This window comes from Amblyomma americanum, chromosome 1 (genome assembly GCF_052857255.1).
Source record: "Amblyomma americanum isolate KBUSLIRL-KWMA chromosome 1, ASM5285725v1, whole genome shotgun sequence".
NCBI lineage: Eukaryota > Metazoa > Arthropoda > Arachnida > Ixodida > Ixodidae > Amblyomma > Amblyomma americanum.
Window position 1 is genome coordinate 358,678,616 of NC_135497.1, and position 17,203 is coordinate 358,695,818.

Consider the following 17,203-nt stretch of genomic DNA (forward strand, 5'->3'; position numbering starts at 1 on the left):
TTCCAAGCGCGCCAACTGTTCTGCATTCGAAAAAAAAAGGGCCCTCATTCTTCTGGTTGGTAATCAGACTTTTCACAGTGGTTATCTTAATATCTACATAATGCTCCGGTATGCGATCATCTCCAGTTTTATTGACTTGTTAAGTGCAGCACTCAAAATCGAATTACCGTAATTTCCGGTACACAGTCCGCATACCGTGTATTGCATTAGAAAAAAAAATCATTTCTTTTCTACAAGACTGTCTGCACCCAGTGCAAAGCCCGCAGGATCAAGGCGCGCAAACAGTGCATAAAATACATAAAAATGCACGAGCACGCACAGCGTAAGTATCGCATAACCGCATAACAAAATAAGCCATCGGAATTGAATATTGAAATCAAGTACTCTTTATTCCGCAGCTATGTATCCGCAAGGGAGAAATTTCAACTTATAAACCTGCATATCGCGTGGGCTGTATACAGGAAATTACGTTACTTCGTATTGCACACCATAATTTACTTATACTTAACAAATGAAGGGAAGTGCAGATATTTTAGCGTCTTGGAAAAGAAACACAAATGTCCCCAAGGCAGGAAAGGTGACGTGTTGCGAATCCTTAAGGTACACAGCCCTTGTCAAAAGTAAGGAGCCCACGGGGTTTGCTTCTAAGCCACGTGTAGTGGGGCTCCAGTAGCGCTCTTGAAGGTCCTCACTTTGGGAGGGGTGAAGGCGAAAGTTGGTCTCACCTTCAAGAGAAATAGAACGCTGGCGATGCCCAAGAAGCCATACAGCATGGGCCTGGAGCGAACCTTTCGGGCTCTATTATTTTGACAAAGGCTTTACGTACTGGCCATAAATGCTTCTTGAAGATCCTTTTTGTCATTGCTTGGAATCAAAACAAGAAGCTATTACCCACACAACGTTTTTTTCTTCGGCACGACTAGCTCGTGAGCTAATCGCCATTAAACTATAAACGAAGAATGTCAGATATGTTATGGAAAACAGCAAGGTCAAGAAAGGCGCTATACATGGACGGCGCAGGCGTCCTGGTTACTTTTTCTTCTGTCACACGTCAGAATACCTATCTCTAAAACAAGGAAGAAAGGAAGAACATCTGCCGCATCACACACTAGGAAAAAGTAAGATCCGCAACTGCGGATGTTTCTCGATTCTTGGGTGCGAATTATTCTTCTGCATCCGATTGGCAAGACAGTTTTCCTTTCTTTTTGTTTTCGTCAGTTTCGAAAGAAAGAAGCGTGAAACAAAACTCGCCGCCCTCGTCTACGCTGAAAAGATATTCATTAAGAAAATATATTTGCCACATGTAGTCATATTCTGCACATTCTGCAGCGCGGCATAACTTTTTTAGTTTTACAACGGTTACTGAAGCTAAAATACAATACCGTTCCTTGGATAGCGAGGAACTCGATTTTATTAAGAGGTTAGGTCTAATGCGTGGACTAGCCTGTTCGTTTTAGAAAGGAACATTACAAGGTTGGAAAGGGTAAACCCGACCTATTTACAGCGCGGAATCTCCACAAATGAATCAGCTTAAAACCGTAAGAACATGTCATACACCTCAGCACTTTCATAATAAGCGATACTGACGCCGATAGCAACTTAATACCTCCTCATCGTATACTATGTAGACTGCCAGTATTTGCCGGTTTCTATATACTTGCAAGTAGTGAAAAAACGAGTTGCAATATAGGTGGATTAAATCATTGCCGTCTTCGTTGAAGTGAACCAAAGTTCACTCAAGAAATTCTGCGGCTGCTGCAGCATGCACCATGCTGCTGCTCCGGCGCTGTCGTCTACTTCTACTGGAATACCGTTGCTAAGCATCTCCCTTTGCTCACAGACGTTCCTCCATTCCCTTCTAGGTTCCGTTTTACTTTAGGCGAGCCAATTGCATTCACCTCCAATGATGGTTTCACGAACGTCAGCACTCATTATAACTGACTTTCTTAATAGCCTTCTCTCTGGCACGACACTTCTTGCCTGCTTCTGACGCATAGGCCTACGATTACCTTGAAATGCTAAACCGCCTTAACTCGGGACAGTGTTATGTGCATTTCTCTAGCGGAAGTGTGCGCCATCATCGCGTAACCTTCTGCAGGTTTAGTGACGAACGATAGGCCAGATGCCTGCCGCAGAGGAGCTAACATCGGTCTCAATTATCACAACCACTAATTACTTAGCCTACGAGGCTGATTCCTTCCTAGCTTCCCAACGTGTGGTCTGTAGACGAGTCGGAGCTAAAACTTCAGTGCAAGCTCGAGCCAGGTCCGCTGGACGATTTCTTTGAATTAAATACAAAATTATTCAAGGGAAGCGTAGCATTGCAGTTGTAAAACAGCTTTAATGGTGGCCGCAGACGGAAGCGGGTCAGGCGCTCGTATTATCAGGGGGTAAGCCTCGCGCCAGTATTAGAGAACACGTCGTTGTAAGCATACATCATCATCATCTTCATCAGCCGAATTACGTCCACTACTGGACAAAAACCTGAGCTCTAATTAACCCTGTTCTGCGCAAGTTGCGGCCACCCTATCCCCTCAAACTTCGCAATCTCTTCCGCATGCAACCACCTTCCAAACTCTATAATAACGGCACGCTTATTCGCGACGACGAGAGGATGCGATCAACGTGCGCGTCGTGAAGCGTCAACAAGCGCTGTTCGCGTGCACCCTTCGCGAGCGAATAGATTCGGCCAGCTAGAGACGGCAGCGGTAAATCGCAGCGCCGAAGCGACGCAAATTAGAGCGCGCAGGCCCGGCGCCGGCACAGTGCATGGTACTGGCCCAAAGATAGGTGCCACCCGGTCGCCTATTTCCGAGACGGATCGGCGGCTGAGCATCAAGGAGGAAGTAGGGGGCGACACTGCGCAGCCCGTCTCCGGCATGTGAGTGATATGAAGCGGGCTGCCCCAGCGTGCTTCGCGCCCGAAGCTCTCAATCACCGCGGCGCTGCGGGCTGCTGCGTGCGTTGTAATAATCTCGCCAGCGCCAACGACGACAGACCCCGAACCGCAGGCGACGCCCACGAGAACGTCGCTGGAATCTCGCCTCTTTCCCGCGCGCTTGCGAGGATCGCACCCTGCCCGCGACGCGCCGCGGAGTTTCGATGAAAACTTTCCTTGAGCACTGAATATAGAGGAACGAGGCAGAGAGGGGCGGGGAAGGCAAACGCGAACGGAAATATTACACTTCTTGATTTATTGCCAATAAGACGCGCGCCAACTTTCACGCCTTCAAATTGTCCCCATTCTAGATTTCCTTTCTTTCGTTTCTCCCCCCTCTTCCCCTCTCTATCCGTCTCTCCGTTTACAGTTTTTATTTACTGAGGCTTACAGACCCATTTCGCTTTTGGTCTTTTAAGCTTATCTTTTTGCGTGCATGGCAGCGGACAGAGCCGCTCAAGAGGCGTAGTGCACGAAAAAAAAAAATAAGGCAGGGAGAAAGAGATAGAAAGATAAACTCTACAAGCATGGAGAGATTCTATAAGCTGGAGAAAGAAAAAGTGAATCTTTTCTAACTTTTTCTTCTTTTTTATCTTTTCCTGTTCACGGCATCACCTCGGTCAAGAAGAGGAGGATATAGAACGTAGGCGGTGCGCTCTCACATGAGACGGAGTACAAGTGGATCCAGGCTGTGGGATTATGTTTTATTGCTTACTCTAAACGCGCTTGCCGCATCCTATTCCTCAAAGAGTGCTCGTCTAAATGTCGTCTGGAATCTCATTTCGACTCTCATCCTTATCGCGGGCTTATAACACTGACTCCTTGGAACCACAGGAAAAGGAAGGAAATCGAGAAAGGAGCAGATGAAAAAAAAAGCAAACAGGAACGAAAACTTCGCCAGTGCGCCTCCCCTGTCCCATTCTCTCGTTTCCTAGCAGTGTTGGATGAATAAAAATAGATAAAAAAGGAAGACCTTTTTGGCGCCCACACAGCAACGGCGGCTGCTCTCCGCACTGTGGGCTTCACTGCGAGGTGATTCTTAGTGCGGCGAAAACCGCTTCTGCGGTTGAGTGCCTCGCTTTGCGGCGGAATGGCAGAACATTGGGCCGAGAGCGCGGTCCTGCGCCGAAGCGGAAGAGCTGCGAAAGGGGAAAGAAAGAAAAAAAAGAGGAGAGGCGTGGGTGGAGGGAGGAATTTCCCCGCTTCTGGGGTGAAACAGGAGAGGGGGCTGTGAACTGTCTTGAAATGTCCCCCCCCCCCCCCCTCCCCTTATTCCCCGCGCCCTTCCCCGCACCTCGGAGGGTCATTGGCTGCCTCTGGCGCCAAATCGAAGGCGCGGACGGCTGCATTCCTCTAACGAAAGCGCTTCTTGCGCCAGGCCCGGCCGCTGTCTTGAACAGTTCGCAAGAAAACTGGGCCCACGTCGCCGACATTGAGCAGAAGGGGTTGTGTCATTCATTCGTTGCAGTACTGGCTGTTGTCGAAGTGAAAGAAACTTGACGGTTAGGTATGCAAACAAAAACAAAGAAACGTATTTGCATTGAAACTACTCATCAATAGTCTCCCGGTGGTTATTAGGAGAACATATTAAATACTCAAAGCTCAGTCCAAAAGAGAATCTATTTTATTCATGCACAAACGCATTCTGTCCGTGCATTTCTGCCACCTAGCCGTTTAAGGAGGCCCGTATATATTAATCTTAGCAAGGTTCAGTGCAGACCCCCTGAATACAGTGCACACTATATAAGCCCGTGCACTTTCATTCTCTGGTAGGCAAAATTGTTTTATTTACTGACGAGGCTGAGTATCCCAAGAAAAGATAGCGGGCGGTGCGTTCATTTTGGATCTGTGTTTCCTCGTTTCACTCGCCGCCAATGCTGAGGTCCAAGTTCGTGCTTTTTCCTTCTGCATTCGCTCCAAGGTCCTTCCTCTCGCCGTTTGGGCCTTGCTTGTTGGCTTCCCTCCATCGATCAACCATGGTAGCGCTTGTCCTGCCCTCCCCTCGCCCTCGGTAGTTACTGCACTATGCTTTCTGTGTGGTGGTGATACAATTCCGTATAAACTGCATAAATAAATTGCCATACTTTCAACATCTCGGCACTCAGAAAAGAAAAAAGAGTGTTCACAGCAAAATCCAGTTATGCTACACTGAAACAGGAAAAATGTGCTGTACACTAAAACTGCCACCTGAGGCGCAATACGAAAGCATCGTAGCCGTGGATAAAGCTGATCCTGTCCTTTGAGAACTGTAAAACATAATTAACTGCTAGCAGGTAGGACATACGTGGATTATGCAGAAAATAATGTCTGTAAGTGTATATTTTACAATAAATAATAAAATATTTCTAATATATTTTTGTCATGTTATTTTCACTCAATTTATCTTGCTTTCTGAGCAGTGTTTACTTTTCTCAAGTAGCTTATCGTAATAGGGCGCGAGCTTTTGGGGTCCCGTACTTTTCAGCAATACAGGCGGGCGGCGAAAGTTGTAGACACAGCATATTAGACGTTATCGTCGTCGAGAAGACGCTGGAAGAAAACTTTTCTCACCCGAAATCAAATTAACATCACTTAAAGCCAACACTGGCTTGCAACGAAGAATGTTAAAGTCCTTCTGAGGTCTTCAGCTTTTTCGTGAAAGTGTGAGCAGCCAAGAGGTGCAACAGCCCCGCAACACTGCTAAAGGGCAAGCCAGGCCGTTTGTTCCAATTGTACAGCACGGTTTCTACACTGTCTTGCAAGAACAAGCTACTGTTGATTCGTTAGCTTTTAAGCAAGTACCAAACGAGCGGTGCTTTTTTTCCTGGCCTCCAGAAAGTGTTCACGTGGTTTTTTGAGACGAAAAAAAAAACGGAGCACATGACTGAATGCCATAACAGGCGACATTGTGTTCATGCTGAGAAAGCCCATCTTTCGTTTCTACAAGAGGCTTAACAATGGCGGACGACTATGCAGAAAACTAAGTTTAGCTTCATGCAACTCAAAAAAAAACTTTAAGACATAACAATATATATTAACAATATATATCATCGTGCTGTTCTGTTCTATCCAAACTTTCTGTAATATTATTCCACACTCTGGTTACACCTCGTAGGCTATCTCTTAGCATGGCTTGCTCTTAGCATGTCCCTAGATACGTGAAGTATACATACAATTATTTACCACTCATGCAACTGGAACACAGTATACAGCACCATTAGTGCAGGTTAATTATCTGAAGATATTATTGTGTATAAATCATTGCGTAGAAATTATTTTACAGTTCTGTCACCGTCACAATCTTCTATGCGCTCTCCTAAATTTGAAACAAAAATCATGCTACTCTTTCCCAAGAATATAAAATTACTGTGCGACTATATACTTATATTATTTGTATTGTTGTAATGTATTGTCACCTTCTAAATCCTAATCTTACAAAGATTAGGAAGTTTACAGTGATAACGTGGCATAATCTGGCGCAGAACAGTGTCAATTGGAGGCTAATGACAGAGGCCTTTGCCCTGCAGTGTGCGTAGTCAGGATGATGATGATTAGGGCCATTTTTACTTTATTGTCATTTCACCGCCAAGTAAAAGCATATAATGTTAAGCTAGATATGTAACGACTGTCACGACCAATAAATATATATCTGACGAAACAGTGCGACGTTCGTCAAGAAAACATTCCCTGTTTACAGACGTCTCTTTTAAGGAACTCGTTGAGAAAGGTTGATATGGGAACGTTGCATCGCCCCGGATGGTGCCCTTGTGGATGGAAAAAATTGCATTGGATCAGCCACACCTGTCGCTTCCAGCGTCATTGCCAAACTGAGATAAACTTAATGTAACAAACAATATTACGCTAAAGACTGTCAACATTAGCGGTCCTCGCGACGCGCGTATTATTTCCGGAGAAGTAAGAATTGATATTTTGGGGGACAATTATTTTACCTGCTAGAAAATTTTTCGAGGCCTGCTTATTTTATAACTGTCATGTGCAAGTTGATGCAATCACAAAATAGGTGTTTATTTATACTGTCTGCTATCATTAACTTGCCTCATAAAGTGACAACTGCTGTTGTTATATCTCAAAAAAACCCCTAAGGCATTCTGCTGTAAGCACACAATTATCGTCTTATTTGAACTGAAACGGAGATATAGAGTTGTTGTTTCATTTGGTTCCGCATCGTTCAGTGCTTTATTCTTTCATCCGCCAAGCCTTAACGGATGCACAACTCTCCCAAAGGAAACGCCTCGCGTTTTTACCTTTCTCGGCTGATTCTGAAAATAGCTTACCGCCACTACCGACCACGCCTTTAATCACCCAACTCCGGCAACGAGGTATAAACTGGAGAATGCCGAAGAGCCCCGGTAAATAATTGATTGGACAGTAATAAAGGCCAGTGCGAGAATGCGTCGAAAGTACAGCTCGCGGGTCAAAAACGCAGTGACGCGTTTCGGCCCGGCGCCGAGACCACGTGCAGTTTGTGTTTTGGCCTCTGCGCCTGCACCACCCTCGCGCTGCACCGCGCCCCGAAAGAACCGGTCCCTGCTCGCCTCTCCTACCCCCTCGCGTTGTACATACCGCGTGTGATTGAATGCAGATGGCCAGATTACTTAATTGCCCTGGGGACGTGTTGCGCCCCGTAAGGGCGCTGCTGGGCCGCACGTTCTTCGCCAGCCAACCCCTCTGCCCCGCTGCTATTACGCCATCGGCGAGGCACACACAATCAGGCTGGCCATTAACAATGCACGCCACCAGGGGGCTCTGCCTGTCGGGTCCCTGGAAGCGAGGAGGGTTTGGCCGCTCGCCAGTAGGCACGCGCCGCACTGGCGGATGGGGATGTACAGTCACGGTCCCTCTGCTAGAACGGATGGCGCCCCGTGACTTACCGCACATTCAAAACTGACGCGCGAAGCTCTCGAAGCTACTTGTCGCCTCACTTGCGCAGCCTCGATTATATTGTCACCTTTTTGTAGGCATCTCCTGCCACGCGGTAATATCGCTGCTGCGCTTAGCTATCACTAACCACCTCTCCTGTCTTCTTGTATTTGCATAGGCGACAGTTTTCTTATTCGCCAGACCTTTGCAGTTGGGAAACAATGGAAAATATCACTGAAAACTGAAAAAAGCGAATGCTCCGGTTCCATCACCACTCACTGCGAAACTGAATGCTGTTGTTAAACACTAGTTGTTTCCCTCCCTTACTCCCAAACTAATGTCTCGTGAAATAAGGTTTACTTCACGTCACTTACTAAAGCTTTACTTTTTTCACAGCCGAATTGAATACGAGGAGTGATGCTTCGCTACCGAATGGAATACGAATAATGGTGTCGAAAACCCAATCGAATACGTAACGAATAGTGATAGAGCTGAATCGAATATTTTAACGAATATTCGCTACATGTGCGGGTATTTGTACGAAATGAAAATCGCGCGAAATAGCGATGGCACTGCGGTACGACGCTATAACTTACGAAGCTATATCTATAGCTGTGAAAATAAGCAGTAAATTGATCTACACTAGGGAGTAGGCTACACGAATTCAGTATGACCAGCATGTTATACGAATCGAAACATTACCTTTGGCTACTGAGGACACGTTGAGCGAATAAACAAGCTCAACATCTCAGTAAATGACAGCGACGAGATTTACGTATGAGCCATGGCCCCCGAGATCAGACGTCATCGCTCAACCTTCCTGTGGCCTACCTATAGGAAGACATTCGATTCGCCATTCGAAAATATCGAATCCTCGCACACCCCTATTGAAATTGTGTTGGTTACACAGATTTATTATCTTCGCAGCGGTGGTTTACTAAAACAAGGTCAGCATATCGTGCGCATGTAGAGCAAAAAATTACGGCGATCGCTCATGCCCCAAAAATTAGCGGCGCTCCACATGCTGGTCGAAACAGCCGCATGTATATCGCAGTCGCTATTTGTCACTTGGGAAGCGAAAAGGAGCTTTTGGCCCCTCAGATATCTCGCCGACATACACGTGAGTGAAGCTATGCGCATCATTCTATGTGGGCACTACAGCCTTGCGGGCCAGGTTCATCGCCAGTGCTTGGAAAAGCAATATAAAAATATAAAAAAGTTTTGTAAGATTTTATGGGACATACGCAGCTAAGGCTATCATGCGCCAAGCGCGGAAAACAATTGAAAGCTAATTCGTCCAATTTTACTGTTCTGACTCCTAGCTACTAAAAGAAACAAATCTTATGTGAAGACAGATACACGCCGAAGTCATTGTTCTCTTATTTGAAAAGCTGTTTCTGAGAAGGAACGCCATTGTACTTTGTGTACTTTACTGACAGTATATACCACTCCAAGGTTTATTGAGACTTAGTGCAAAACAAAGTGCAGGCTACAAGCAAGTTTTTTTTTTCTTCCTGCACAAACAATAAATTTGGGGGACGAAATTTTCTGTTCACAGTCCGTAAGCGAAGCTTCCTTACTACCAACAGCCCCAGCGCCAAAGACGGCGCAGAGAAGACGCATATCAGTACTGGGCTCATCATTTCGAGTTGCTCCCTTCAAAAAGGCAGCATGACTGCGCGTCTCGCGCTTCCCTCCAAGAAAGCGGCGTTCGCTCCGTTTCGCGCGCGCTTCCAGTCCGTGCGCAGGAGTCCTCCTCGCGGCCTCTGCTGCTCACTGTCGATAGCTATTCACTGAAACGGGGCCCATTCATCTTGCACCCGGGCTCACAGCCGAACGCGCTAGCTTCCCCCTCGCTTCCCCACCAGGGGTCGCTGCCGGCGCAGCCCTGCCACGGAAGCAGCTCCCACGAAAAATTACTCGCTGATTTAGTCATTGAGAGCAAGAGAGGTTGGGGGGGGGGGGCGCACAAAAGAGAAAGAGAAAAGAGCTTGCCATATTGAATGTGTTACGCGATGGGTTCGCTGCGACGTGACACGTCCGCCGCCGGCCCCGCTGGCGGGAGAAGGGGCTTGGGGGAGGAGGGGGGAACCCTGCCTGCCTCATGAGGCACTGATCGCTGCAATCGTCGGCCCAATTGCTCTTTTACATGCCGCAGAGAGGGAACACGCAGCGAGGGGCACTCGCTCGCCGGGCGCGCTCCAACCGGGAGGTGTATACCGGCAGGAGTGGCGACAGTGATCGCTCGGGTAATTTCATTCACCGCCGTCGGAGAAGGCTCGCATCGATGGCCTCCAAGTTATTTCGGACGCCTGGCAGGAGTTGTTGGAAGTTGGTAAATGATGCCTCTTCCGTTGGGACTGCACGAATCCTTTTTACTAGTTTTCTCCGGCTTGCTCTTTTGTCTTTTTTTGTGTTAACACCTTAATTTTCTTTAATTCGCACTGACACTGGATGGGTTACTTCGACCCTTCCTTTTTTCTTTTGGAATCCGACATTTGTTTTTTTTTTTTGCGTCAAAAACTACGGAACCATTTTTTTTCTAAATTGTTATATAACCACACAACATCTTTTGTAAAACAGCGCGAACAACGTCGGACAAGAACAAGAAGGACACGGGACGAGCGCTGACTCTCAACTAAGGTTTTATTAGCAACACCTGGTGCTTATAAAGTGAAAAACATACACAGAGTACATCACATGTTACACTAAAAGCGATAAAATGTGAGGCAGAGAAGCACACGACGCTCAAAGTCCACCAAGAAAAGCTATCTCTTTGTCATTGAGAGTGACTGACGGTTTGCTGACGCACTTTGGCTCTTGACATATAGAATGCTATTACTTTTCGGGTGGTCTGATCACAGTGCGTGTACAGTACTTTTGTGTTACGCCACATAGCTGTGTATTTTTTGTTTTTCTTTTTCATTACGTCACTGTGATCAGACCACCCGAGAAGTAATGGAAGCATTCTATATCAGTCAAGAGCCAATGTGTGTCAGCAAACCGTCAATCACTCTCAATGACAAAGAGATAGCTTTTCTTGGTGGCCTTTGAGCGTCGCGTGCTTCTCGGTCTCATGTTTTATCTCTTTTAGTGTAACGTGTGATGTACTCTGTGTAAGTTTCTCCCTTTATAAGCACCAGGTGTTGCTAATAAAACCTTAGTTGAGCCTGTCAGCGCTCGTCCCGTGTCCGTCTTGTTCTTGTCCGACGTTGTTCGCGCTGTTTTACAAAAGATGCACATGTACCAACTCGCCCAACTGAGCGTTCTGCATAACCACACAACTTCTATATGCAAAGCAAGCTGATACAATTTTCTTGGGTGCACCGAGATTTTCTTGTCAGAGTGCGACAACATTTACGTGCAGGCAGTGATTTAATTTTAAGTAGTGCTTAACGCTTCAGTTCGCAGCTTAAGAAAAACTGAGTCACACGCTATGATTCCTTATCGCCGAATGTATCTGCAAGAGCGCTGTTCTTGGGGCGAGCTCTTAAATATGACAACGCGAACTCTCAGGAGTACAAACCATTCCTGCGCAAAGTGTATGAATTCTGCTCGTGCGGCTCGGCGACAGAACCTCACGACTAGTTATGCTTTCTCAGATCTTTTCTTCGCAAACTCATTATTACAAGAATGTTCCAAGTCTGTTCACGGAGAAAGTCGAGGAGCACACGTTGCTAATGCTTCTGGTACTGGAATAAATTAAAAGACATCGCGGACGTCACCGTTCTTACATGTCTTGCCGGCAGTTACGCCGCAAAGAAGCGACTTCAATAATGTAAGCTCATTCAACTTGAGGCATGTAGCAGGGGTAAATGACTGATTACTGGCTCTTAGATTATTTGGTGCGTCCTTGTCCTGATTTGGTATATGCTCTTTCTAGCCATTCTTTTTTTTTTCTCCGAGTGGTTGATGAGATGCGTATATGGTAGTTTCCAGCACCTATACTCGTAGGTAATTAGTGTAAAATGATCCGTTGTTCTGCGAAATTGTTGTTTCAAGTTGGCGAGTGCATTAACGCTGCGCTTATTTAATCTTCACTTCATTTTAGTTTGTTCATTTAATAATTTGTGGCCTCGGACGGCGGTGGTGACACACAGCGCCTACTTTTGCAGTTCTGGTCAATTTTACTGAGCCAATCGCACATTCAAATTGCCGTCTCTAACACCTGTCCCCGTTCCCCGCTCTTCGCAGGTGAAAAGCCCCACAAGTGCGCTGTGTGCGGCAAGGCGTTCAGCCAGTCGTCGAACCTGATCACCCACAGCCGTAAACACACGGGCTTCAAGCCGTTCGCCTGCGAGGTGTGCGGCCGGGCCTTCCAGAGGAAAGTGGACCTGCGCAGGCACAAGGAGACGCAGCACGCCGACATCCGGCCCATCTGAGGCCCTCGGCCGCTTCGCCCGCCCCCGCCGCTGCCTGCGTGCGCTGTCCATGTCTCGCGTGAACAAGCTCCTTGGGCGGCCTTCCCAGCGTGGACTGAACGGCCGGACGAAAGCTTCGGACAGCGGCTTGTGTGAGCCACGCGAATAGAAGAGACTGAACGAAGGCGGCAAGAAGCGAGGACAACGTCTTCAGCGTCCACAAGCCGCCTACTCACGCGGGCAGGAAAGGCTTCAATGCGACGAAGTTGGCAAATGCCGCGATCGCTTCGCGTGAATTCGTTTACTTGTGTACAGCGCAGGCGGCCTCTGCTTATATAATGTTGCTCATTGCCGCTTTTGTGTCTGGGCGGAAAGGCGACTGGTTGTGCCCTGCGCAGCCGCGCAGGGCACACCCAAGCAGCGTCTCTTCTGCACGCAGCAGAACAGTTGTTGTTTTGCTAGGTCTAATAGTTCGTCGCAGCCGCGTCCAGTGTGAACCACGGGGCACCTACAATGCTTGACGCGTATTGGTTGCTCATTTTTAGCCCGCTGTGTTGCGGCGGTATTTTCGGAAAATTCCCAGCTTTATTTGCGCCTTTATAGGATGACCGGTGTGGGGTTGTAGTGTAAATCTGCTCCTGGTGCTTATGAAGCCCTCTGACGAAGTGTTCACAATCTTGTCAATAAGCGAAACCTTCTTGGCAATATAAATTTTTATTAGCATAGCGTTACCCTGCACAGTAGCCACGAACCTCCAACAGCGCATGCGCAGATGGACCCGGGGTGTCATCTGCGCATGAGCTGTTGCCTGCTGCCGGTAACGGCATATAGTAACGCGACGTTAAAACTCTCTAATACAGGTCGCCGCCTGATGCCACCGTCCGTATGTCTCAACCTACCGACGTGACAATAGTCACCAAGTCATTTTGACATTTCACATTCGCAAGGGAGTAAAAAGCCTGCGCGAATAGCTGTTCCAGGTTGAAGCACCGTTATTGCGTAAGAACGCTTCTGGTGCCCAATAATTTGCTGCTGACTTATTTGCTGCACTGGATTTGCATGGTAGTGTGGTGGAGAAAGAAGCTCGAGCTAGCATAAGGTTCATACGGGCGTTAAGTACTTTTCTTTCCACGGCAGAAATGGGTGGCCATGAGAAGAACGACCATAAAGGTCTGTGAGTACATACTTACGGTACTTGTGTTCTCAATGAGGTTTGTTGTAGATTAGTTCGCAAGAGTGGTTTTGAAGTGCACTTTAAACACGAATTAGCCTATATAGGTGCATAAAGGGAGTCAGCTGTCCACTGGCGCACTGCCTTTTTTGGGGGCAAGGTATATTGTCCAAGTACCCGGGTAGATTTGGACAACTAAAAATATGAAATGCTTAACCTTGGCAACGGAGGCATATTCCCACCGCAAAGCATAGTAACTTGAGTTAGCAAGCGCAGCACCGGAAGTGTTGATATTAGCAAACAGAATGGATTGAAACTTTGGTTAAAATCTTCGTAATTGCTATAACTTCGCATGCTTTGAAAAGGGAATTTGTTTCTGTTGCCAACTGTAAGTATTCCGCATTTTTAGCGTTCAAAATCAACCTCATGGCCGCGGCACAAAACTCTACCCCTAAAAGCGAGTGTGCTAGAGGTCAACTTACTCCCTTTGTACTCCAACATATAGGCGTACTCGTCTTTAGAGTGTAACTACATTATATTCCTGCACCGAGAAAGAAAGCGACAGAAGAAAGGAAAGGCAAGATGGTCAGCCAGAAGATGACTTGGCGAAGCTGAGAAAGAGATAAAATTCAAAATGTCTTGACGAGCACGTGCATGGCGAAGTTTGGATTACCTTTTGTTCCCAGTGAGCATTCGCGAGTTCCACATCTGAATGTCACATCCCACCATATGTAAATACTACCAACATAACACTGAGACGTGCAACTGACAATTCCAAGCTGCGATTCTAGTCATATTAAGTTAGTCTATCACCAAAAGAAAGCTTAGCCTGTTCTGAATACTACCTTCAAAACACTTTAGTTCACTTGAACCACCATTGTCTCTGAATCTGTGTTAAAGAGTTTGAAGAGCGCAGCTATCGAGCATCTGAACACCAGGCCTATTAACGGATGTCTTGGCACTTGCACGTATACCACCGAGTTTTCTCAGTAAACGTCTTTACGCGAAGGCGTGTTTCCTAATGCTTTCGTAATAGTAAAACAACGGCAGGGCAAGTTGATGACGCGTCAGCGCATTGCGCCTTTCCTAAGTAGAAGGGCAGTAAAGCTGATTCGAACATTATCGTGTATGCTAGGCCTTCCAAAGGCCCAGCATACACGTACATCTTTGCTGAGGAGAAGATTACTGCACTTCTCTTAGATTCACTGTAAAATGGGTATGCAGCAGCAAGGCTTTACGCAGCACCAACTTTCCACAAAATATATTACACAAATGAATCGTTAAAACCAAGTATTTTCACTGCTCCAAGTTATGTATCATCCCGTATTCATCACCAATTCAAAATGAGTGTTCGAAGTTGCAGAACTAACCAGTACTTTCAATCTTTCCTGCCCAAGACCAGCTCAGACTGGAACCACTTGCCCGCCTGCTTCGCCTGCGTCCCAGAACCAGAAGCATTCAAATCTGCGCGTCTTCATTATTTATGCTCATATCTCTCCTTTTTTGTATTTGATTTTGATTAATAACTTACCACTCCTAACTGTAACGCCTCAACGGCCCTGATAGTAACGAAATAAATAAATAAATATTGGACGCTAGGCCGAACGTGCCAGGTCTAATATTTCGTAAGCCATACCTTAAAAAGCAGCGTAGAAAAAGAAAAAGCAGGGGTAGACCGACAAGAAGTTGCGTTCAAGTGTTGTTTCGCATCCCGACACCAGGTACCGCACAAGGCTGTTAGTGCCGCTCAAGTACCTCAGGCCATGTTGTTCGAAGAGGGACAAAAAGTGGCTGCAAGTGCGATAAGGTTCGTAAGCACATTTTTTTCTTAAATTATCAGATTCTTGCGCGAGCCGTCAATTCTTTTTTTTTGTCAGGTATATACAGAACTGGAAAGGAAGAATTTATTTCAAAACATAATGAAACATTCGGTGACTACTGCGTGAAAGATTAGTAGGTTGCATATTGATCACCGTCCCGTAGAAACAGTGCGCTCAGGAACAAGAATTTTTTTTACACGACAAGCCAACATGCGCACAGCCGTTGCCGAAAATGTACAGCCCACAGTCTGTGTCTCTAATTCGTGTAGTGGGGCACTTGTAGCCCCAGCGAAAGGCTTATGTTCCGTATGAGTGAAGTCGAAAATTTCTCACGCCTTCAAGAGATTTTGAACGCTGCTGTTACACAACGAGCCACACTGAATGGCCCACAAGCAAACCTAGTGGATTGCTCATTTTGGACAAATGCTGTGCACCTTTAGGCAGAGGTTATGGATGACACCACTGTGCAATATCAATATAATCTCGTAGCTTGACTAAGCGTCGGCTGGGTACCATAACTATAACTTCTTAGTGGTAAATGCGATCTACGCTGCGCACATCCTGGGTGCCAAATCTTAGAAACAAAAGTCTGTAGATGCAGTGAATATTTACGCAAGAATCAGCGCCGTGGAGCTAAGCTAGTCAATGACCGTTAGATAATCAAAGCTGCTCCATAAAGGCTTCTCGAGTCAGATGTTTCGTTTTTTATTCTTGTTTCCAGGTTTACTGAACGCAGTTTTTTTTAGAGTTTGAGAAGGTGTGAGAAAGGTCGCTTGCGTGATCACAAGTGTTAAGAGTTTCGCTATCTTTTTCTCGCACTATTTTTTTATGCAAGTTGTGGCCCATTTTCATTGCGTAAGCCCCAGGTTCCGGGTAGGATGCTCTTTGCTCGGCAAACCATTAAAGCTGGTTATCACTCCTGGGTGAACAGTGCTGTCAAAGCGTCTCGAACGAAGACATTTAGGGGCAGTATCTGAATACATGTACATAGAAGAAGAAGGTCGGCGGAAAGTAGGAACTCGTTTAGTAATGGGCCTGACCGATACCATTGTTTCATGCTGAGACTCAGAGAGTTCTACTGCTTTTTTTATGTTGTTTTACGTTCATCCTATTGTGCCAGCCGTTGCCGTACAAGTATAGTGGGCTCTGATGAGGAAGCAATTCGACGCTCCCGTTCGGAGTGCATGAGACAGGCGAGCAGAGCTGGCGGAACTACAGTGTTTGAGCCACACCTGCGGCAGCATCGCTTCGTGCCTGTGCATCCTTGTACATAGCTTCCCTTCGAACGGGTGCGTCTATTCACGTGTACAGCATACGCTAGCGTAGTTTGAAAATTCGCTGCCGTTCGTCATTACTGTCTAGTCTTGCTTGGGCACACGGACATAACATGTAAAAAAAAAAGTGTGGAGCACTCACCAAAGACTGTCAATGTAAGCAAATACAGCTGTGTGTCTACTGTAAAGGCGCGTTGTTTTTGTTTTATTTTCATGATGACCATGTTACTGAATAAATGCTCCTTGGTGTTTGACAGAAATGCCAATAGTTCTTGTCTTGTTTCGTCATCCTGGCATAACTACTGACCTCCTTCGGTATTCACTAAGCTGCTTCAGTGGTACCTGTGAGAGAAAGGTGAACGAAAGCATCTCTCTGGGGCCACAGCGAGCGGTATTAACAAAAAAAAAAGACGCGGGCGGCAAGAAAACTACACGAAACCTCAGGCACGCGTATACTTCACCTGTCGCAATGATGGAACAGTTTTGGTGCTGCCTACACCGAAGGATGGAAGTCTGAAGGATGTTGGAATGTCAGCGTGAGCTTTTTTTTTCTGTTACTGCCACTGCCGCCTCTTCGCACTTTGCTTTGTAGCGGCTCGCTTTTCTCTCTATTCTTATTTTAGTACTTGTCTGCTCTATTCTCTTCCTCCATATTTAGAGCAAAAAATGCAGATATGTGATCAAGCAAGCCACTCTTCACCTCTGAACGACCCCGTCTGCCCTCACCCTGTCTGCTTTTCTCGCAGTTGCCGCAGGGCGCACGCGTGTATTGCGTAGAG

The 17,203-nt window shown here is 46.5% G+C and overlaps 1 protein-coding gene across 1 annotated transcript in view; it reads left to right on the plus strand.

Annotated features, from left to right (window-relative positions):
- Positions 1 to 16,681, plus strand: part of LOC144115602 (uncharacterized) — a 96,473-nt gene extending 79,792 nt beyond the window's left edge. Inside the window, exon 5 of the mRNA XM_077650026.1 lies at positions 11,993 to 16,681. Coding sequence (XP_077506152.1) covers positions 11,993 to 12,180 — 188 coding nt within the window. The 3' untranslated portion in view covers positions 12,181 to 16,681. The remainder of the gene's footprint in view (positions 1 to 11,992) is intronic.
- Positions 16,682 to 17,203: the final 522 nt, after the last annotated feature.